General features: G+C 43.4%; 2 protein-coding genes across 2 annotated transcripts; one reads left to right on the top strand and one right to left on the bottom strand.

Moving 5' to 3' along the window:
* The first annotated feature begins 479 nt into the window (after positions 1-479).
* On the top strand, positions 480-9,734 carry LOC129839583 (diacylglycerol kinase epsilon-like). Its single transcript, XM_055907114.1, has 11 exons — positions 480-1,640; positions 1,963-2,122; positions 2,310-2,429; positions 2,726-2,869; positions 3,245-3,402; positions 3,817-3,865; positions 4,291-4,404; positions 4,789-4,860; positions 5,331-5,458; positions 5,797-5,908; positions 6,298-9,734. Exons 1-11 carry the CDS (start codon positions 1,189-1,191, stop codon positions 6,514-6,516), a joined length of 1,728 nt encoding a protein of 575 aa, XP_055763089.1. The 5' UTR covers positions 480-1,188; the 3' UTR covers positions 6,517-9,734.
* On the bottom strand, positions 9,516-23,805 carry LOC129839582 (E3 ubiquitin/ISG15 ligase TRIM25-like). Its single transcript, XM_055907112.1, has 10 exons — positions 23,699-23,805; positions 20,882-21,589; positions 19,860-19,955; positions 19,424-19,657; positions 19,028-19,196; positions 16,364-16,408; positions 16,007-16,117; positions 14,989-15,108; positions 13,335-13,394; positions 9,516-12,567 (listed from the first exon to the last, which is right to left on the bottom strand). Exons 2-10 carry the CDS (start codon positions 21,488-21,490, stop codon positions 12,035-12,037), a joined length of 1,977 nt encoding a protein of 658 aa, XP_055763087.1. The 5' UTR covers positions 21,491-21,589; positions 23,699-23,805; the 3' UTR covers positions 9,516-12,034.

The following is a 23,805-nucleotide window of genomic DNA, read 5'->3' as shown; positions in this document are numbered from 1 at the left end:
CTGTCTGCGTTTATAATATAATTATGTTATGTAAATGTGTCTTATGCCTTTGAGGCAAATGTTAGTAATACGATTTAAATGTATTGAACGAAAAGCTCTAAATCAAACTGTTTTTGATCTGTTATTCAGTTGCCAGAGTCAGCTGAGTACTACGTAAAAATGTACGTCATGGACCGTTAGCATATTGGCCAATTAAAACGAACGACACTATTGATAATGGGCGCGTTCGCCATTGCAGGCGAGTCGAAACTGACTGATCTACAAATCACATTGCAGCATAAATAACCATAGAGAATGATAAGGGCCTCTAGTTGCCAAAAGGCTATTAGCATGGGCAGCGCCATTGAGGTCTTCCACCATTTTAATGTAGTCATCTGGGTGGGACTTCATTGGCTCATCCCTCCTGGTGACCCTTTTGGAGTCATGTCCAACCGGGTCATCGGGAGGGATCAGCCAATCGGGAAGAAGAACATGGACTACTTCAAAATGGAGATAGCCTCAATGGCGCTGCCCATGTTGTCACAGACGCTATAATGGGACAGATACAAAGATGAGTCCTATATCTATCTCTATGGAAATAACTGCTCAATGTAATTTGCAGATCAGTCAGTCAAAATGTACCCATGATACAACACGGTTTTGACGCGGTTGAACACGGCCATTAGGTGGGAAGGCCACTGTTTGCAATGGGACATATGTTTTATCGACGAATCTATTGTTTAGTCGTGTTATTGATATAGTAATGAAGCTGTCATGTCAATGCAACCTTTAATATTATAAATTCCTGGGCATGCGTTTCGTGTTTTTATTTTAATTATTATTATTTTATTTTTTTACAGACGATGGATGATCAGTTTCTAATGTAGTCATTGCTAGGTAGGTAACGAGCACATCAGGTGCCCAGTAACTATAGCTAGCATAGCTTCTGAATGCTAATATTCCAAATGTTCGTGGTCGTCGTCTTGCTACGTATTTTGCCAAAAATTAACGGTAGCCAATGTTTACAATCTCGCTCGAGCCTTGTTTTGTGCGTTATTTCGCAACACGAGAAGGTTGTCATTTTATCGTCGCTATTGCATGGACATCATGATGCGCGCGACTTGCGCACAATGTTTATATTGGTGAATTCTCGTGATATTCTATGATTTGATTAGTTTATTCGCGTTAATACCAACCACTCATCCTCGAATGTCTATGGAGGGGGACGAGGGAAACCGCGACCAATCGTCACGGGAAGAGTGGACACTCCTGTTTTGGACCACTCTCGCTGTCGTAGTGCCCGTGATAATTACTTTGTGGTGCAGTGTCCAACGCTCCAAACGGAAAATACACATGAAAGACTTCTTCCGCAAGAGCAAGCACGGTTGGCACTGCACGGACCTGTTCAACAAGCCCACCTATTGCTGTGTATGCCAACAACACATTCTACAAGGGGCGTTCTGCGACTGCTGCGGAGTGTGCGCCGACGAGACATGCCTGCGTCGCGCCGACCGGAGCCTTGTTTGCAAAGAGATTATGGCTCCGTCCCAAACGGATGGGACACTAGAGCACCGCTGGGTCCGGGGAAACGTCCCTCTCTGCAGTGTCTGTGCGGTCTGCAAGGAGCAATGTGGGAACCAACCGAAGCTGTGTGACTTTAGGTAATATTATTTTGCTTCTAGGCTGTCATTTGTGTGTGAGTTTTTGTCTGCCACATTAATCAGAGTGAAGCCCAGCGGGATGCAAAGGCGTTAGCTTTTATGTGTATGGTTCTGGCACGAAAGATGGAGAGGGTGCTATTTGTCATTTTTCAATCATGGGGGAAGCTGAAGTTGCTTTATTTGCAAATTGACTGGAATTAATATCGTGTCCCTTTTTTTTCGTGTACAATTCTTAACCAGCTCGCTGTCCATCTTTTGCCTTGACATTACAGTGAGCTCCGAATAAATTGTCCCTGTTGGGTGTGTGTTTGTCCCTTGGCAGGTGTGTGTGGTGTCAGACCACAGTGCACGACGACTGCAAGCCCAGCCTGTCGGACGAGGAGCGCTGTGAGCTGGGCGAGTTCCGCAGCCTCATCATCCCCCCTCACTACCTCCACCACGTCAACAAGCTCCGCCGCAGGCACCCCGATGAGTACAGCAAGGTCATAGATCACACCCAGGGAGGGGTCAGTGTCTGGGGTTAGGGTGTCCCGAATGGTGGATCGGAACCGACTGTTTGGTTGCATTACTAGCAACTACCAGTCCCTCTTGAGTCAGGTTAGAAGACTGGGGTGTGGCTTGAAACAGGTTTCGTTTACTTTAATTTTAACTGTGTGTGTGTGTGTCTAGCTGGCATCTGCCTGCGGGAGCAGCTGGACTCCAGTGCTGGTCCTGGCTAACACTCGCAGTGGGAACAACATGGGGGAGGCTCTGCTTGGAGAGTTCCGCACCATCCTCAACCCTGTCCAGGTCAGTCAGTCCTCTGTGTAGCATATTATGGAATTAATAAGATGTCTAGGTCAAATTGAACTGGCGCACAATAGGCACTCTTTCGAGTTAAAGTGATTGTGGAGGTGGCACGGTGATGGGATGCATAAACTTCTCCCTCCCCTCCAATCCACTGTTTCCCTTATCTGTCTGCTATCCTCTCCTTATCTCCTTACCTCTCCTTTTCTCTTTCTTCTCCTTTCCTCTTCTCTTCTCCTCTCTTTTCCTCTCTCCTCTTCTCCTCTCCTTTCCTCTCTTCTCCTCTCCTCCTCTCTCAGGTGTTTGACCTGTCGGAGCTGCCTCCCTCTAAGGCCCTGCAGCTGTGCACCCTGCTGCCTCCGGGCAGTGTGAGGGTGCTGGTGTGTGGCGGGGACGGAACCGTGGGCTGGGTGCTGGATGCCATCGACACCATGAAGCTCAAGGTAAAGGACTGTGTGTTTTTACATGTGCAACATGACAATGGGCAGGTGCAAATGAGTCGTGCAGCTCTATGCCAAGAGACTGTTGTAACTGAAGTTGCAACTAACGTTGCTGTAACTACTGTTGTTGTTGGTTATTATTATTGAATAAGACGTCTGTAGATGGCGTGCATGTTCCATCGGAATCACATTCGCATCTAATCGCTATAGATATTTTCCGATAGCTCAAACGGTTGGCACGTTGTCAAGGAGGGCGGTCACGTGTGTTTGTGAGCAGAGGATCACTGGTTTGAGCCCGGTATAGGGACAGTGGAGGAAGATCTTATGTTAGCAGCACACTGACGTCTGTTTCACGTGCGTGTGTGTATTGGTCTCCAGGGCCAAGATCAGTTCATCCCCAGGGTGATGATCCTGCCCCTAGGTACGGGGAACGACCTGTCCAACTCCCTGGGCTGGGGCTCGGGCTACGCCGGGGAGATCCCTGTGGAGCAGGTGCTCCGGAACGTCCTCGAAGCAGAGGTGGTCAAGATGGACAGGTCAGTGGAGAGCCAGAGGAAGTTGTGTAGCCTCCTGTGCTAATGCTACGTAACCCAAGTAATGTAGCCTCCTGTGCTAATGCTACGTAACCCAAGTAATGTAGCCTGCTGTGCTAATGCTACGTAACCCAAGTAATGTAGCCTGCTGTGCTAATGCTACAAAGCTCAAGTCATGTAGCCTCCTGTGCTAATGCAATGAAGCTCAGGTAACAGCTTATAATACTACAAAATCAAAGTCCTGTAGCCTTCTGTGCTAATGCTACAAAGCGCATGTAACGTAGCCTTCTGTGCTAATGCTACAAGCGCATGTAACGTAGCCTTCTGTGCTAATGCTGCGACGCTCAATATCCCTAGTTCTATTTGTGTTGTAACATGGTTGTAAATTAACCAGTATGATCTTCATTGTCCTAACAGGTGGAAAGTTCAGGTAGCCTCAAAGGGGCTCTACTTTCGTAAGCCAAAGGTGAGTTGCATTTCACCCTCTCTAGCTAGTCTCTTTTGATCTTGTCCATTTGCCCTGCATTTTGATATAATTCAGCAACACATACTATATTCAGTGTGTGGCCCATACAGGAATCACACCTATAACTCTGGTGTTTCTACTGCCAGAACCACGGTCCAACCAAGTGATCCATTGCAATCATGGGGCTGTTCCAGAAAGCTGTATCAATTAGCAAGCCAGCTAACTGTCCGAAATTGCTTGAAATAACTTATTTTGAAGAAAAAGGACTTAAAATTGACAAGGTATAATTGGTTGTTTATCAACGTTAGCTGGTTAACTTAATCATCTTGCTTACTGGAATAGCCTACGTGATTGGTTATTCACTGTTTATACCCTTGATTTGATCAGTAAAGGACCTCCTAACTCGTGTGTCCTATTCTCATCAGGTCCTGTCCATGAATAACTATTTCTCAGTGGGCCCGGATGCCCTGATGGCGCTCAACTTCCACACCCACCGCGAGAAGACCCCCTCCTTCTTCTCCAGCCGCATCATCAACAAGGTCCGTCGGCCAAAGACGCATCTGTAAATATTCACAAACATGTGCACGCTACTTCAGGTGGTTGAATTTACGTACAGTATGAGAGGACGTATACAGGATGGTTGCTTGAGTGTCATGGTCGACACCTCGATTTGGAAAAAAAAATGCTTTAACGCTACTTTTCTCTCTTAGTCAAATACATTTGGAAATGCTTTTACTTACTGAATATTAGTTATGTGGTTGGTTGTTCTGTAAATAGCTGATTCAGAATAGTCTAGGAGTGGTTATTTGGGTGAAAATGTAAAAAAAAAATATTTGAATTCATTCAAACGTGACCTGCTTTTGATAACGCGTGTTCTATTGCTTTCCCCTTTATACTGGTCAAACTGTTGCCTTTCCTTCTAGGCTGTATATTTTATGTATGGCACCAAAGATTGCTTAGTTCAAGAATGCAAAGACCTGGATAAGAGGATTGAGGTAAGGCATGCAAGGAGACACACACACACAGGCACACACATTGTGGCCTCAGGGAACGACTCTCATGTCTGTTGTGCACTCTTTCACCTCTATGCCTCTGGAAGAATTGAATTTAATGTTCCGTTGCCTTGGTAAATGTCACAAACTTAAAATGAACTCGAGCATTCTTTGTGCGTTGTATAATCCTTGGATGCCTCCTTGAACTAGCTGATACTCATATCATTTAATAATATTGTGTGCTTGTTTGTGCGTGCGTGCCCGTGTGTGTTTGTGTGTGCGTGCCGTGTGTATTTGTGCGTGCCCTTTTGTGTGTGGTTTCCCGTGTGTTTGTGCGTGCGTGCCCGTGTGTGTTTGTGCGTGCGTGCCCGTGTGTGTTTGTGTGTGCGTGCCGTGTGTATTTGTGCGTGCCCTTTTGTGTGTGGTTGCCCGTGTGTGTTTGTGCGTGCGTGCCCGTGTGTGTGCTCCCACAGTTGGAGCTGGATGGAGAGAGGGTGGCCTTGCCCAGTCTGGAGGGCATCATCGTGTGTAACATCGGCTACTGGGGCGGAGGCTGTCGTCTGTGGGAGGGCATGGGGGACGAGCCCTACCCCCCTACGCGGTGAGCACCACTGGCTCACACAGGACTTTAGACAATACAGAAATGGAGACAATAAAGGCTTCATAAGCCCTACCATCAGACTAAGTCCATTGAAAAGTTGCCTGTGTATTATCACTGAAAGCATAACTAAAGATCACTTTGTCCTTTTTTGTGAAGCCTTCATGAACTCTACATTAGGCCTTTTTAGAGATGCTTCAGAAGTCATTGATAAGCTAATGTCATGCGCTCTAAAGGGGGATTTGTGAAGCATATATCTAGGCCTTATGAAGCCTTATGAATGCTCTCTAAAGCGTTTCTAGGTTGCTTTCTAAGTGTTTTTCTCCTGTCCTCTCTCCCAGGCTGGATGACGGCCTGCTGGAGGTGGTGGGTGTGTATGGCTCCTTCCACTGTGCTCAGATCCAAGTCAAGATGGCCAACCCGGTGCGGCTGGGTCAGGCCCACACTGTCAGGGTGAGGTTACGGCACCATTCCACCACCACTTGCTGTTTTATCTCCACAGTGTGAGAAGACAGCAGTGGTGTACTGGACACATTTGTGTATTCTGTGTGTCCATCCTGGTTCTGTCATTTTGACCGGAGCTGGATAGATACAGTACCAGTTTGAATGGCCATCTTTTGTAAGTAATGGAGTCATTTGCTAGTTTTGTCTTTGAACGTGGTTGGTTCATGTACAGTGAATGTCAATGTACTGAAAATATGCTTTTACTGTGCTCATCACTGTTCAGCTCTTCCAAAGTAAAAAAATAAAATAAAAAATGAACCTTCCCTCCACCTCTCACCTCTTCTTTCCTTTTCTCCGCCCATCTCTCTTACCACCTCTCCCTTCCTATCTCTCTGTAGCTGGTGCTGAAGACGTCCCGGATGCCCATGCAGGTGGACGGGGAGCCGTGGGCCCAGGGCCCGTGCACCATCACCATCACCCACAAGACCCAGGCCTTCATGCTCTACCACAGTGCCGAGCAGACGGACGACGACGACGAATCCAGCACCTCCGAGGCTGAGAGCTCCGCCCCCCATGACTCTCCCAAGCCAGCAGGTCCCGCCTCTGCTCGTGCCTGAGCCCCCAAGTTCCACCTCTTCAATGTTTCATCCATACCCCTCCTTTGTCCGTTGTAGTAAATGCTGATGTCATAATGCCACGCTTGCACACTCCCCAGATGATATAAGTGAGAGCTCAGGCATATTCCCGCCTCTGGGTAAAGGAGGGAGATGTTTCAGTGGAGGATGGTATATTTGCACTGATCCCTTGTTCCATAGTTATAATAGTTCTAACAGTTTGGCAGTGTTTCCCAACATGGACCCCGTGTGTCCCTGACTCAGGAGCAAGCATTGACCTCGACACTCGTACTCCTATGATAGAATATATATTTATATTTGTAAGTCAATCACTGGATGTTTGTTTCGTTAACTCTATTTCATGATGATGCACTGTTAATGCCATGTTGGCCAAATCCCCTATTCCATGTGCTGTATTGCGCAGACACTAGTTAGTGGTTACTAAGTCTTAAGAAAATGTTACTTGACTATATTTCTTAAAATGAGTTTATTAGGACTCCTAGTTAACCATTCCTAGTGAACTAGCCGCTGCTTATGAAGGATTTATTCACAGGTTTTATCATTTTGACAAAATGTCTACCAATGTCTGTTAACGTACTCCTACTTTTTTTTGCAATATTTTGTCCTTTTCTTAATTAGACCTCTTTGTGTTGGGCACGTCTTGTTGCACTGTAGGAATTACTCCATAGGATATAATTGGAATTGTACCATCCTTCAACCGAGTTGCAACTGCTCAAAGTATTCATAGGTATAGTTATATTGTATCTATTTTGTTTGTTGTCCACGATGGAAAGATTGTTTATTTCAAACACTTTTTAATGTCTTGATGCTGCTTAGCACTAGACAAACCGCAAGGTGACTCCCTATGTCTGTCCCATAGAAATAGATGAGCATCTAGCCATTCTATTTCTATGGTGTGTCGACTGTCAATGTTTATTACCACTGAATGTTTTAATGATCTGTGATTGAGGCTTTTCTGAATCTCTGTCACCTTTTTTGTCATTTTAGTGAGGTCAAGGGTCAAAGTTGAGGTAATATCAGGTTTGTTACAGCCATAATATGAAGTTATAGCTGGTGTTCCAGGTCGACTGTTATGCTGAAATGCTGCGCACCTGGTTCCTAAGCTCGTGGAACCAGTCTGATCACTTTGTTCGCCATTTTATTTCAAATCACGTGCAGTAGAACAGAATGGTTAACAGCAATCCGATTGGTTCCACCAGGTTACAAGGTCCCCCCTGTCCATATAAGCTTATTCAGTGTGAGCTATAAGGAAAACTGAACCTAGATCAGCACTCCTAATCATCTGTGCAGCGTGACTGCAAAAAATATGACCTGGAACGTCTCCTAGAAGTCTCGGTGCTTAAGAGATTTAGCCAGAGCCAACCAGTGGCATCAACTGTATAATGGGAGGATTGTCGATGTTAATCTAAAGCTTCGGAGGTCCATAGTTATCAATATAATGCCAACGCTTGTGATATGCAAGTGCTTACATTCCCTTTGTGTGTGTTAAGCCGTTGGGTAATCGTCTCGTTGCTTGAGGACACCCATTTTGTGTATCTGCGCTTCTACTGTATGTTTACAGCAAACCTGAATGTTCTAGAAACAGATCTGAGCATCTTAACTGTGGACAGAAATGTTATTTCAAACAGTATAGGTCAACTCTTACCCTATGAGGGCCGGAGCCTGCTGGTTTTCTGTTCAACCTGATAATGATTTGCACACACCTGGTGTCCCAGGTCTAAATCAATCCCTGATTAGAGGGGAACAATGACAAAATGCAGTGTAACTTGCTTCGAGGTCCAGAGTTGAGTTTAATGGGTATAGAGTCCCACACTGGAGGTGTCATAATATCCATAAAACCTAGCGGTCAAACAGGGAAATGGTTCCAATTGTTTTTCCACCATTCATATTTCCTGCTTAAAAAAAAACATTTAAGGGCTGTGTTTCCTGTAGGCTAACCCTGGCGTGACGTTTTGATAATCATGTGAATCTCTCGGACAAGGTGACTTATCAACATATTCAGCTCCATTTACTCTTAGATTTGAAAATGCTAATTAGCATCAAAGTAGAAATGCAAAACTACAAATCCCTGTAAGCTCCTGCACGTCATCTCTAGCTGACACCTTTGCTAACAGGTATTGTGTCAATTTAAAATTTTCACAGAACTGTCCATTTAAAAATATTCTGCAAATTTCCTCATTACTACATTTAACAAACATTAGACACATGAATCCAGAGATTCTTACCTTTCCTTCAATTCTCGTCCAGATCGGCATTTGTAGTTCTTTATGATAGCCACATGAACAGCTAATTAACATTTCGTTTTTGGTGGGGTAAATACAGGCAAATCTATTTATGAAGGTCACCTTTTCCTAGAGAGATTTGCCTGGTTATCAAAACATCACGCCAGGGTAAGCCTACACGAAACACAGCCCTTATTTCAAGTGTTTCTAAAATCCCCCATGGGATGTGACTGCTAGGTTTTATGGGTCATACTGTGGTGCTGTGAGGTTTTTTAGAAATGTAATTGCATTGCTGGAGAAATGGCCTACTTTCATTCCACGTGTTTTGGAAAATGAGGTTTGTCGAAGAGCTTGTATTGTATGCCACCGAATGTTCTCAATTAGATTGTCTTCAGATATTGAATGGTAATGGTTAGTCTTGGTAGTTTATGTACATGTCATTATGTCTACACTTAACAATGGAAGGAGACCCGTGATAGTCTATTGCTGATACATTTTCCTGTAAAGATTTGAGTAAAACTTACAGCGTACCATGAGGAACAGTATATTTGGGGATATTTAGCTACACATTTCGTTTTTGCTGTCAAACCACTGTACATAAATGCACATGATTGCTGTGGGAAGTGTCAAAGAAATTAGTTAGTTATAACAGCACTTTACTGGCGTAATAGAACAGAACGCATGACTCCATTTTGTCTCCATCTAATGGTATGAAACTTGCCCTCTGCTTTGTGGCCATTTAAAAAGAAAAGATGGATGGAGAGATGGATCAATTACTTTTATTGTATAGCAAACAATGAATCACTTTTGAAGCAATTAAAAACAGAGAAACATTTAGGCGACAAAGATGAAAACCATCTTTACTGAATTTGCTACTACAGATGTTGAAACGGATCATTTCACTGAATGTAATAAGCAATGTAAATTAGAATTTGGAAACACCAATAATAAATATTTTCATATGTATTATGAATGTCATTGTTTTCTAATACGTACATTATTTCATTGTCAGTTTTGCAAGTATATAATAGGAAAAGCAATATCAGGGCTTTTCCTTCCCATGCACTTAGTCTACTCCTGAGCAGTTTGAAGTAATATAATCACCAAATGCAGTATATATGTGTCTAGATATGTGGAACAAATAAGCCATAAACACCACACTCATTAGTAACTATATGTATTTGCACGTGATACATTTTTGGAGGAATACATCATGAGGGGACATTATCAAGTTGTCTTTTAACAAGATTAAACCCCTTATACGCAAACAGAATCTTACCCTTTGAAACACAACCAACAATTTCTAATATCTTTTTCAGTTGAACACAAGACCCAATCAAACTGAAAGTCAGTAAACCAAACCAACACGAAGTACACCATCAGCACATTAAGAACCGAGCTTATGAGACGGAAGGAATGGACAGAGAGGATAACATGCTAACACACAAGGACCATGACTATGGCCCTTTGCTCTTTATCTGGCGTTGTGTACGCGAGTCGTTCGGACTTTGTCCAAACCTTTGGGGATCTCTTAAACAGCCAGTGGCAATAATGGCTTAAATCCAGCAAATGAATTAATCTTTTCCTTAAAATATCAGCTTGCCTTCATTCCACTAACAGTAGAAATCACTTAAATCAGGAAAACTAGTGTTTCTATAGAGGGAGAAGGCAATGACACCAACTATTCATTTGGCACGGGGCTTTGCAAAGCAAAACGAATCCATCACATGCTATTCTCAACTTGCTCTCCGATCATAGCGATGGCTGTATATCCATAAACGGAAGTTCCAATCCACAATATCAGAGACATGAATTATGAGAAGCATGCACCCACATCAGAGACAATGGTGACACCCACAGATGTCCAAACTAACACCAACAGACCATCCCTGTGCTACAGATATGTACCCTTCTAGGACATGAGAAGGCCCTAACTATGGGCTATAGCTAAATTGGCTATAACTTGGGCCCAGAGTTTTTCCTTTGTCTGGTCACATAGACAGGAAAACCCCCAGCCCTAAATCATCCCTATTTACAAAACCCACAGAGTTGGAAAAACTCCTGTTCACAGGGTCTAAATGACCTCTGCTTGTTCTTATGGGCCAGGATGGGTCTATCTAGCCTGGTTGCCAGATCAACCAAATCCCCTGCCCTGTTCACTGTAATTCTAAACCAAATGCAGATCTGGCAACCAGGCTAAGTTCTATCAAGCCTGTAGTAGCAGTGTCAGGAAGCGCTTTCAGCACATCCTCACACTGCACCATGCGGAAACCCCCTTCACTTACAGGCTCTATGTGAGACACTGTAGCGAAATGTGTTTGATCAAGAAAAAAAGTGAACGATACCCACTTTTCCTTTGGGGGTATCAAGAATAATGTGGATGTTTTTCTGTTCGATTCATTAATGGTGGTGTTATTGGATCTGACATTCCGTAATGCGGAATGCCTGACACCAGCAAAAGCCACCCACTCTCTTGCATAGGTGTGCCAGTACATGGCCTTCTGAACGTTGTGGTACTGTTCATATACAGCAGATAACATACATGTTTATTCATGTTGTTTTGTGTACATTACATGTGATTACTGTGTACTGCCAAGACCCACGCCAAGAGATCATAAGCTCTGATAAAAACAGGCTGTAAACAGACCACTTAAATGTATCTGTAAATAAACTGGATGATCAAGACATTTAGCCAGGACTACAGAACAGGAAAAAGAACTCATTCGCCTGGTTCAAATACCACTTAGTAGTCGTGTTTGCCTATAACACGTAACCATTTGCGAATCAGACATGAATAATCACAACGTCAGATAATTCCTTCTATCCATCCAATGGAACTCGCTATGTCAGAGTAACCATTAAGGAATAAATCAACTTAAAATCCTTTACGGCATGCTGCTGACATCACAACAGCGGTAAAACAAAAGGTAGTAAGGATGTCATCGTGCTTTTGACAATACAATAATATTGTATAATCATTTGTAATGTTCCTTTACCTGTATGCAAGTGCTTAGTTTTCATTAGTTGCTGATTAACAAATGCTGCCTGTTTAGAGGTTGCTGTAGTTACAAGAGACCAAAGTCCAAAATGATATGACCTATACTGCATTATTACTATAGTCAGTGACTACAACCAAATAATAACCTTTAAGGTACATTTCCAATATAAGTTCCCAATATCAGTATGATTAAGTAATTTATTGACCCAGATGCTGTATATTCTAATTATTTGCGAGGGAGAAGAATGTGTGTGTGGTGTGTGTGTGTCGTGTTAACTTCTTAAGACTGCAGCTTGCACAGGCTAACAGACGAGCCGCTGGAAAAGAGCCAGAACGCCGGGTACACTGCCTCGGCGAACTGGAACACAAACGTATGGAAAGGGTATGCCCGTTCCTGTATGTTATAGAACGTGGCCGTTCCCTCTTCGCAATCCAGCAGCACGCCGACGCGGGTCGGATTCGGGTTCTGCAGTACAGTCTCACTGCTGGCGTGCCAGGCCGACAGCTTGACGTTGAACCACTCCACGCACCAGGACTGGGTGTTACGCCCCAGCCGGCTAGCCGGACCCTTCCGGTCGATGCTGTTGTAGGCCAGGCCGATGCCGGTGAAGTTGTTGCTACTCATCTTGACCTCCCAGTAGTGGCGGCCGCGGGAGAAGCCCTTGGAAGTGAGCACCTGGCTGCAGACAGAGAAGCGGGCGGGGCAATCGGGGTAATGGGTGGGCTCGTCTGACACAGAGGCCACGGTCATGTTCTCTGTGAGGGAGATGCGCTTGTGGGCCGTTTTGGGGTCAAGGGTGAGAACCGTGCCATCTGGTGAGGGAGAGACAGGAGGTAAGATTCTCTCTCGCACGCAAACACACCCATTGCACACACTTTTCTAAAAGTTCCTTCAGAATGCAGTACTTGTTCTCAAGCTAGTGTTGGGAATACATGTAGATAAGTGGTTAGACCACAGTCTATTTCCACTACAGACAACCCTCCACAGCTGGCAGCAGCTGCCAGGCCAGGTGTTAGGAGTACCAGCAGGGTTAAGGATTGTGTAATTGCTCACAGGTGCGAGTGATTGACTGGCAATTACTGTAAAAATCTTAGAAGCGGATCAAGAGTAGCATCCCAAGCCAATGGGGATTTCCTGCTGAGTGTTTGAATCTTTTTTGTTTGGTATGCCTTTTTGTATATTGTTATACTTGACATCATATGAACAACAACAACCAACATGAGCCGTCTCCCCTAGAGACATTTACAACACCCTGTTGACTTATGTTGAACGCACACTCAGAGGTTACAGACTTGCCAGAAGATTCCGATGGAGCAGTGTGGATGAAAAGGTCAAATTTGGAGCACAGTGGCATATCCCATCCCTGCATCGAGGTACGTTTTCTATCCCACATCCCACGCCGGCTCCACAGTATCTTAATGTAACCATGACTGAGTTCCGACCCCAGTGCAGCTCAGTGTAAACGAGCGTAGCGGTAGGGTCAGTATCTTCTGGCAAACTTATAGCCTATCCTAGCTTCCCTAGACTGAGCCAGAGTCGGTTTGCTACGTGGTTTCGGTAAACACTTTTGCAAACTTACATTGTAGAAGGTCATTTCGTTTTGCTGCAGACGTGATACTTGGGGGAACACTTGGTTGTCCTGTAAGAGAAATATCATGACATTAGTTTAGTAGAGTGCATAGGTAACTTTGATAAACCAGAGGGGTATTCCAGAAAGCCGGATTAGGGAGTTGGCGAGATCTGTCAAAGTAGAATTTGAGCAAACTCCGGATTTACGGTTCCAGAAAGAGAGGTCGACCTATAGCCTGATCAACCATAGCAACGAATGCTCGGAAGCAAACCTGCTACCTAAGAGGTTAACTTGATCTTAGTCTGTCCTGGTGAATAAAGATGGGGCTTCTCCGCCAATCAGATTGTTGTCCGTCACTATGGCCTGTCCCTTTGCGGAAAACATAATTGACATCAGAGCCTTTGTAATGCACGGCAAACAATGAAGGGAACAAACTATTGGACCTCGACTAGATCCTTGAACTCATTCAGAAGGTTATTTTCTGGAACCTTTTCCGCACAATCAATATCTGGCCAACTTACTCAACCTGTACGTAGCCAATGTAATCCAACGTGGTTTCGCCTTAACTGATATAGGCCTACAAACTCTACATTACTTAACAATTTTTTGGCCTCTGGAAGTTTACTGTACACTGAGGGCGACGCTGAACGATTTGGCAAGGCAACTGTGCGTAGAGACGTTTTTTTATGTCTTTGTTGCATTCCCTGCCCATCAAGCGGTCCATATAATCAAGGAGGTCTTTAACAGAATTGTAGGTACAGTAGGCTGCGCTGCTTTGCTAATCTCAAATGAATAAACCTAAGCAACATGACGAAAAATGATAAATAGCCTAATTCATCCGGCAGATTTCGCAAACATCATTGGCGTTACAACTTAACATAGAACACATTGTTGCCCATGTTGTCATGAAAAGCACTCAATAAATGATTCATCTTATATAGGCTATGGAATGGGCCTACCATTGCAATTGTGACGTAAGTAAATTGTAGTAGCCTATTGGTCCATAACCGTGACACGACTATCACCAGCGTTGCAATAACAGTGCTCTATAAAGTGAAAGCATCATTGCTAATCACCCGTGTGTGTAGGCTAGGCCTATTAGATATTGGAATTGGGCCGCTTCACTTAAGCATTTACTCGGTCTGCAATTTTCTGCCAGGCACCCTCTCTGACTTCTGCAGCGGCGGCTGTATTACATTTTTGGTAAATATGTGAACATATTTGTTGTATGTTACAATAGTTTCTTGTTCTAAACTTGTGAAATATTGGGCTCTGTCTTTTTTGACTCCATAGCTGTAGTTTATTTCTGTCATCGACATGAGGCCCTTTTTGAATGTTGCGCGCCAGTTGTCGGATCAACCAATCTGTAATTCGCTTAGCGTAATTACTTAAACGAGAAGCAGACATTCTGGAACCAAGAAATCACGTACTCCCTCATTTGGTGAAAGAGAAGCGGGATATTTTCAGGGAAACCTAAATATGTAAAACCATCTTTCTGGAATCCCCCCCCCCCCCCCCCCACAGTTGCGACAAGTATCCAGAATTGCATTCAAATTTGTCATTGGAGGCTCACTTATAGAATTCAGCTGCTTGAGCAGAGGATATCATTTTAAGCAACATTTCCCCAGTGTATAGATTGTTTTTGCATGAACAATAGTTCTACCTGGGTCCTCCTTGTTCTTGGGTATGGGTTCTGCTGATTGTTCTTTGGGGTGGTCCCTTGGTGTGTGTGGAACAGGAGTGGCGAACTCTTTGGGAGCATTAGGTGGCTTTTGGGGATTTTCTGAGGGAAGACAAACAACTAATTTAGAATATATTTTCATATCAAATGATTGCAGGCAGTACTTTTACGCAATATTGTATGAGTCAGCTGCTGCCTAAAACATGTAGGTTAAAGGAATAGTTACTTTTTGGCAATTTTTGGCAATTAAGACCCTTTTTTTTTTTTTTTTTTTTACTTACCCAGAGTCCGATGAACTCATTGATACCATATTAGTGTCTGCATGCAGTTTGAAGGAAGTTGAAGGTAGTTTCTGACGCGATTGCTAACAAGTAGTAGCACAATGTCTAGAAGTCTATGGGAGCGTATAGCCAAAATTTGCTTATGACAAAATGTCGAAATATCCCTTTAAGCGCTCTCTCCAACTAAGGTTTGCGGAACAGACTGAACAGCCCTGTTAAACCGGATCATAAACAAAAAAAACATGTCAAGCACAGCACACCTGTTATCTGAGCTTGGCAGTAATTGATGTAAACGCACAGAAAAACACTGAAAAATCACTTCTCACTGTCAGCCTTATGTTCTTTCCCTTCCTTGTGATCTCGTTTCTTGTCTGACTCTGAAAGCGAGAAATGGTTGAGAGACTTATAGGATAAAAAAGTAACTCTGGGTCATAGTTGACCCTTTAGAGGTGTAAATATAGTGGTATAATTGGCACTAAGTCATTACTGACAGTACAACAATGATCTGCCATCTGGTTTTTGAACCATTCACGTCACAGATGTTTCTGACTGAATAGAACGAGCTGTATTTGTCCTGTTTTTGCCTGGTCTGATAAGGAAATGGAGAGACCTAGTCGGTGCATCGTATTCTATGTTTGTTGAATGGTTCAATGTAGTGTCTTGGTAGAATGTACCTAGACGCTAAAAAGGCCACAACAACCCATCTTGTAATAGCCTACTTCTCTCTCGGTTTGAATCTTGTGGAGGCTTCTTCCTCTGGTTTGCCCTGAGGGGGGCTCCTGGGCTGTGGGATCTAGGCATTCTCGGATGACCTTGTGGTGGCATGCCTCCTGAAACAAAAACCAGATGAAACTTTAGATAGTGTCACACTGTATCAAAGTAAATACAGTGCTCAAGGTCGTGATTAGGCTATGAGTGACCACCACAACGAGTCTATTACTTATTTCACAAACTATTGTGGCTGTACAATTTAGCCGGACAAAAGCCATACCTTTCTGGAAAGTTACAACCGCTACTGTATGCCAGCAAGAGTTATTATGTAGCTATTATAAAGACAAGGGCATAACGGCACTCACCCATTTCAAAGATGTTTGGCATCAGAGGAGGACCAAACCTCTGAGCTGTTGGGAAGAAATCACATTTTATTGGTAATGTACACATATTTAGCAGGTGTAGCGAGAGGCTTATGTTCCTAGCTCCAACAGTGCAGTAATAACAACACACCCAAATCTCAAAAATAAAAAATGAATTAAGAAGTATTACAACGAGCAATGTCAGAGTGCGGAAAATAAATGTATACACTGCGTGTATAAAACATTAAGAACACCTTCCTTTGCCGTCAGAACAGCCTCAATTCGTCGGGGCATGGACTCTACAATAGGGATTGGCATATGACATTTTACTGTTCTAGTACTCACATAATTTGAGTGCTCTAATTAAAAAAATCGATAACAAATGAAACACACGGAAAAATGTGTGCATTTGTCTAAGCCAACAGCACGCAACCATGAATAACTTATCATAACCATTACAGATAAGTTCTAATCGCTCGATTGCCATTCACTGAAACCATAATGAGCTATGTTAAGGCGTCAGGTAGTTCGGCTGGCGTCTAGCCAACCTTGGCTAGCCTAACCGAACGTGTGTCCTCGCATACTCTCCCGTAAGACCTAAGTTTGAAAATCGAGAGAAAAAAAGCAGCAATAGTACTGTTTGTCCATTTTGAGACGCTGTAGCCAGTATACACTTCCTCAAAATAGTCAGAGTTCATCTAAAATACCGTAAAAATTAATGATGTTTGCGTTTTTGCCGACGATCTTAGTCACGCAATTTTTCATCTGACTAAGATGTTTTGTGCAGTTTTTTTTTTAAATGGAAAAACGTGCATGAAAGAGTTGTGTCTCCTTGAATGACAGACTTTATTGAAGAATCCCTATTGTTGACCAATCACTGACGAAGGGGCGTGACTTCGGCTCCGAACTTCGGCTTGCCTCCAGAACATTTTTGTCTGTGCCCGAACAGCTGAAAAAAATCTCGCCTAAGTCCAAAACGTCACAATAACATGCACAAACTCTACCGAACTGTTTCGCCTGGGAAGCACGCAGACGCTTTTACATGCTCGGCTCTGGTGGTCACAGCTGCGCTTTGTAGTGGCAAAAGACGTAACGCGAGATGTCTGCTGCTGCTTGTCCAGCGCCGAGAACGTTTCTTTGTGCTTGATAAGCATGTCATTTGTTGTGGTTTCTGCTCGGTATCAGACACATTTTTTTGCTTCAGTTGCGCTTCTCCACTCGGATGAGAAATCAAACTGGCATTCTATCAACAGACAGCGCTCTGCTGTGTAGCCTCTTTGTTTCTCTCTGGTAAAATGCTAGATTAACTTCAAGCAAAACATTAGATTAGGAAATGTAGCTGGTTACATTCTTTCTATGATAAACATTAGACAGTTTGAGCTCTCCAAACAACCTGTACACTACGAGAATGAGAACGCTATGCCGTATTAATACATTGAAGAAACGGAAATTACCATCAAACATTCTAGATTAATGGGGAAATTGCAATGATTAACGGTAGTCTACATCTACTACTGTTGATACTTTTGATAATAGCAGGGATTTCATAATCTGTGACAAACAATTCACACCATGACAACAATGAATATGTATGAATTGGCGGGAGAGCGAGCACGAAGAAAGACGTGCCTGGCACTTTGTCTCACAGTATTTTATTTTTAAAATCTATGGTTAGAGATAGATTTTTGACATCCTGCCCGTCCCCACTCTACAAGGTGTCAAGCGTTCCACAGGGATCCTGGCCCATGTTGACGCCATTGCTTCCCACAGTTGTTTCAAGTTGGCTGGATGTCCTTTGGGTGGTGGTCCATTCTCGATACACATGGGAAACTGCTGCGTGTGAAAAACCCAGCAGCGTTGCAGTTCTTGACACTAAAATCGGTGCGCCTGGCACCTACTACCAAAGGCACATAAATATTTTGTCTTGCCCATTCACCCTCTGAATGGCACACATACACAATCCACACCTCAATTGTCTCAAGGCTTCAAAATCATTTTTTTTTTTTTACATGTCTAATACCCCCATCTACACTGAATGAAGTGGATTTAACAAGTGGCATCAATAAGGGATCATAGCTTTCATCTGGATTTACCTGGTCAGTCTCATGGAAAAAACAGGTGTTCTTAATGGTTTGTACACTATGTATATGATGGTGTGTATGCACATTATGAATAGAAATTGTATTTAAAGCCGTAGTTAAATACGATAGGCCTTGACTACAGTATGTACACACATGAAGTGGGTAAAACAGTAAGTAAACATTATTAAAGTGACCAGTGTTCAATGACTATGTAAATAGGGCAGCAGACTCTAAGGTGCAGGGTTGAGTACTGGGTGGTAGCCGTCTAGTAGCACTGACTAAAGTTCAGGGCAGGGTACTGGGCGGAGGCCGGCTAGTGGTGACTATTTCACTTAGGTATTCTAAGTATAATGCTTGGAATCTGGAAAGCAAACGCCTCACCACCAGATTGGTAACCAATTTGAGGGATGAGATGTTGGATTGTGAATTATTGTTTGATTGGACTCATTGTTTGATCCCTTATTGCTCTCCAATATAAAAATCACCATTGTTGAACATGTCCATGCAAGCTTCTGGAATTTAATTAAATATCACAAGGCATCATACAAATGATAAGCACGTTTCATACACTTGTATACACACACACCTGGTTGGAGTATCTGCAGTCTGACCTCTACAGGCTGTCTCAGTACATGTGTGAGATGCTCCCTCAGGACTGCAGAGTAGGCATGCCAGGCTGCCACGGCCTTAGAGTCCAAGTTGACCTTCGGGGTATAGGGGTCAAAGGCCACCGCTGCCGGCATGTCAACTGAGGCCTGTCCCAAAGGTAAAAACCAACAATAAGATATATTATAGTTAATATTATAATTTCAAGACCACTGAGCTAAGGTTAGCCCACTGAGCTAAGGTTAGCCCACTGAGCTAAGGTTAGCCCACTGAGCTAAGGCCGGGAGCTGACGCAAGTCTTCTGCTTTCAGGTAAGGTTGCTCATCAACTGAGTGAGAGCAGTTCACCGAAGCCACCTTCGCTACACTGGACTCACCTGTAGGAAAGCCATGGTCTGAGTCTGACTGAGCAGGCTGTTGATGCCATCTTTTGCTGCGCTAAGCTTCGCAATGTTCTGGTTGAACTTCTTTATGAGGTTCTGGAGTTTGGTCTGACCGCTCTCGTGCTCGCGGTCCACAGTGTTCAGAGCCTCACGCTCGTCACGGTCCAGCAGCGCCCGGATTTGGCGGTACTCGTCCTCCAGAGCTCTCTTCCTGCTGGCTGCAGAGTCCTGGAGGAGACGGACACACAGTATACGTGGAGTTCTCAAATGGATCTCACAGCATCTCACACCGCTCTTACAGTGACTGTTCGCTATTTACTTTTTCCAGGTGCTCAAAGCTTTCAAACTGCTTTATACGTTGATTACTTCCTAGTGAATACAGTAGTTAAGACATTTTCTTGAGTCTCTGGTTTAAAAAGTGATAGCTTACCTTAAACTTGCTCTGCTGGTCACTCATCTGAGAGATGACCATCTGGTTCTTGTCCATCTTTCCTTCCAGCAGACTCAACTTGCCCCTCAAATCAGACTGAATGAGACATGAATGAATATCATCTTCCACCAAATAAAACATTTCTAACTCTTAAGATGGGTTCACTTTTGTTTTCTTTTAGGATTAGTGATTTGATCAATGACATCACATCTGTAGCAAAATAGGGTAAACGGTCAGTAGTGAGGCTTAAACCAGTGACCTTACGCCTGTAGCCTAGCGGTTAAGAGTGTTGGGCCAGTAACCAAAAGGTGGTTTGAATCCCCGTGCCGGGAAAAGGTGGAAAAATCTGCCGTTCTCCCCTTGAGCAAGGCAGTTAACCCCTAACAACTGCTCCCCGGGTGCTGATGACATGGACGTCGATTAAGGCAGCCCCATTCACCGCTCCGATTCAGAGGGGTTGGGTTAAATGAGGAAGACATTTCGGTTGAACACATTGTTGTGCAACTGACTAGGTATCCCAACAGAACAGTATGCTAGGTATTTCACCAGATGTATAAATGTGAAGCATCTGGATAGTTTCCACTCACTACCAAATATTGTGATGAGAGGAAGCCCAGTGGTAGAAGGATTTTGGCCAACATTCAGTTATCCATTTCCAAAACTAGAATCTGTAACAGAGTGAACTGTGTTTTGTAGACTTTCTTAAAACCATGTGGTTTGGGAGTGGAAGGGCGAATTGAGTTATTCTACACACACTTCAGAGTAGGCGTTCCATAATAGAAATATGCAAATAGATGCTAGAACGAGCCAATAGGATCTCACTAGCTCGTGATTGTTCTGCCCACTATGATTAATTTGCTCCCATTGAAACGACAGGCTCTGGTCTATCCCCTTTCCCTTATAAAAAAAAGTCCAGACCTCTAGACAGTTGTAATGCACTACATGGGGGCAATGGGCTGGCACAACACTACTGTATGCCTGACCGTGGATGGGGTGTATTAAAATATATATTGTGAACTTACCTCTTGCAGTGCCCGTTGTTCATCAGGGTTGGAGAAGGTACAGCCTTTATGCACCTGCTGCAGACAGAAACCACAGATACAGTGGCCATGTTGGACACAGTAGAACTCCATCAGCTTGTGGTGGTCGGGGCAGATACGGTCGCGCAGGTCGCCCAGAGGCTCGTTCAGCTGATGCGCGCCAAACACTGGGTTCTCATGATGAGGCCTCACGTGCTCAAGGCAGAACGACGCCATACAGGTGAGGCAGGTCTTGAATGCTTTGGCTTCCATACAGGTGTCGCACAAGATAACCGCCTCTTTGGGCTCCATCTTGACCGCATCCCACATGATTAAGTCGCCCGTCTCACTGGGGAGGTCGCTTTTATTCGACTTCATTTTGAACGTTTCCACAACAGTGCTGAGGACGGTGTTCTTCTTCAGCTCTGGTTTGGTGGTGAAGTGGGTCCGGCATTGTGGACAGCTGTAGTTGTCTTTCCAGGTTTCTAGGAGACACTCTTGGCAAAAGTTGTGTCCACATGGAATTGTCACCGGACAGTCGAAAGCACAGAGGCAGATGCTACAGCTCAGTTCGTCTTCGAGACTCATGAGGGAAAACAGATCCTCCGCCATGATGGAACTACAACTGTCTGCTGCTGTGTTGTCTGTGAGTATTCTGTTTAAACTACTATTCTGCCAACAGCAGAAATGACGTCACCGTTGTATGGAAACCTTCAAAATAAAAGCCCACATTTCAAAACATTGCAATGTTGATAACTCATTCTAAAGATATTAAATTGTAATCAATTGCCATTTACATGGTGCTTATATGCAAGGGTAAAAAAAAATCTGTGTAAAAAAAAAATAAGACTACTTGGTATAGCTATTGGTATGTTCACAATATTGGGGTAGTTCCACCAATTAGGGGCCTTTTGGAGAAATGCAACTTTGTGGGGAAAAAATTATTTAGCTGAACTTTAACATGTCAAAATGCACATGTTACACTTTATTTATTTTTTAATTATCCCAATCCCTTAAATATTTTTTTGGGGTGACAAATAAAGTAGCAGGACTGACCACAAATAAAGTAGAAGGGTTGACCACAAATAAAGTAGCAGGGTTGACCACAAATAAAGTAGCACGGTTGACCACAAATAAAGTAGCAGGGTTGACCACAAATAAAGTAGCAGAGTTGACCACAAATAAAGTAGCAGAGTTGACCACAAATAAAGTAGCAGAGTTGACCACAAATAAAGTAGCAGAGTTGACCACAAATAAAGTAGCAGAGTTGACCACAAATAAAGTAGCAGAGTTGACCACAAATAAAGTAGCAGAGTTGACCACAAATAAAGTAGCAGAGTTGACCACAAATAAAGTAGCAGAGTTGACCACAAATAAAGTAGCAGAGTTGACCACAAATAAAGTAGCAGAGTTGACCACAAATAAAGTAGCAGAGTTGCCCACAAATAAAGTAGCAGAGTTGCCCACAAATAAAGTAGCAGGACTGACCACAAATAAAGTAGCAGGGTTGACCTCAAATAAAGTAGAAGGGTTGAACGTTGACCATAAATAACTACTTGCAAGGGAAATAACTACTTGCAAGGGAAATAACTACTTGCAAGGGAAATAACTACTTGCAAGGGAAATAACTACTTGCAAGGGAAATAACTACTTGCAAGGGAAATAACTACTTGCAAGGGAAATAACTACTTCAAGGTCTGAGGGCATGACGTCAGGGCCTCCCGGGTGGCGCAGTGGTCTAGGGCACTACATCGCAGTGCTAGCTGCGCTACCAGAGTCTCTGGGTTCGCGCCCAGGCTGGGCTGGGTTCGCGCCCAGGCTCTGTCGCAGCCGGCCGCAACCGGGAGGTCCGTGGGGCGACGCACAATTGGCATAGCGTCGTCCGGGTTAGGGAGGGTTTGGCCGGTAGGGATATCCTTGTCTCAGTATGTAAAATGTAATAAAATGTATGCACTCTACTGTAAGTCGCTCTGGATAAGAGCGTCTGCTAAATGACGTAAATGAATGAATGAAATGTCACTGATTGTAACGCAACTAGCAAGCACGACTAACTATCTAGCCATTTCACACAGGTTGTAAAAACATAACTAGGGCTTTACAATGATTGTGAAAACTTGGGGAACATCGGCACAAATAGTTTCTCTATAAACCAGTATGTAATTCAGTGTATATAGGGTAGGCCGTCATTGTAAATGACTTGCCTAGTTAAATAAAGGTTACATTAAAAAATTAAACATACATTTATTTTTTGCATTGTGACCAATGGAATGGGTGGAGTAAAAGGCCAGCAACACTGAATTAACATAACAGTATTTGTGTAATGAAATGCTGGTATAAATAATGAAATATAAAAGATAGGTTATTTTTCCAAGGTGGATACAATACTTTGAAAAACAGTTGTACGTAACTACTGTTATACAAAAGGATAGTCACAAAGCTTTCCATGCACTTGCAGGGAGTCTCTTATTTTGAAAGAAAATCCTGTCGCTAGTAGAACGGTATTCTAGTTTCAGTGCGTCACTCTGGCGAAACGAAACTTATTGGCAGTCTTTGCTTCTGTGGTGTAGCTACGGAATATTTGAGTTTTTAAAATACTATCGTTGCGCGAAGTCATTATCTACTTTATCTTGATTCTAACCTTAACGTTTCCCCTTTTGGATAGAGAAATTATTACCAAATATGTTGCGTTATTACATTATTTGCTTGAGTGAAGTGGCCAGCTTTATCTGTATTAGGCCTTCATGATTTTATTTATTTTTATAAAATGTTCCTGAACACGTATGATATTTTAAGTAAAGTAGCCAACGGAATCAAACTTACCAGGTTGTAAAGTAAACTGACAGCTGCCAAACGTATTCTACGTACGTCCCCTGACTTGTCCGAGTTCTGAGTAGCTGTCTGTGGATTCTTCTTCGGTGGGGTTTATC

This window comes from Salvelinus fontinalis, chromosome 40, assembly GCF_029448725.1.
Source record: "Salvelinus fontinalis isolate EN_2023a chromosome 40, ASM2944872v1, whole genome shotgun sequence".
Classification (NCBI taxonomy): Eukaryota; Metazoa; Chordata; class Actinopteri; order Salmoniformes; family Salmonidae; genus Salvelinus; species Salvelinus fontinalis.
This window is presented reverse-complemented; position numbering and strand designations above follow the sequence as displayed.

Excerpts from the sequence above, each read along its gene's own strand:
- LOC129839583 (XM_055907114.1), top strand. The coding sequence starts at position 1,189 with ATGTCTATGGAGGGGGACGAGGGAAACCGCGACCAATCGTCACGGGAA. Across the intron at positions 2,430-2,725 it reads CCATCCTCAACCCTGTCCAG|GTGTTTGACCTGTCGGAGCT; the intron begins GTCAGTCAGTCC and ends CTCCTCTCTCAG. Across the intron at positions 5,909-6,297 it reads GTCAGGCCCACACTGTCAGG|CTGGTGCTGAAGACGTCCCG; the intron begins GTGAGGTTACGG and ends ATCTCTCTGTAG.
- LOC129839582 (XM_055907112.1), bottom strand. The coding sequence starts at position 21,490 with ATGGCGGAGGATCTGTTTTCCCTCATGAGTCTCGAAGACGAACTGAGC. Across the intron at positions 19,956-20,881 it reads AACAACGGGCACTGCAAGAG|TCTGATTTGAGGGGCAAGTT; the intron begins GTAAGTTCACAA and ends TGTCTCATTCAG. Across the intron at positions 16,118-16,363 it reads GCCAAACATCTTTGAAATGG|GAGGCATGCCACCACAAGGT; the intron begins GTGAGTGCCGTT and ends TTTTTGTTTCAG.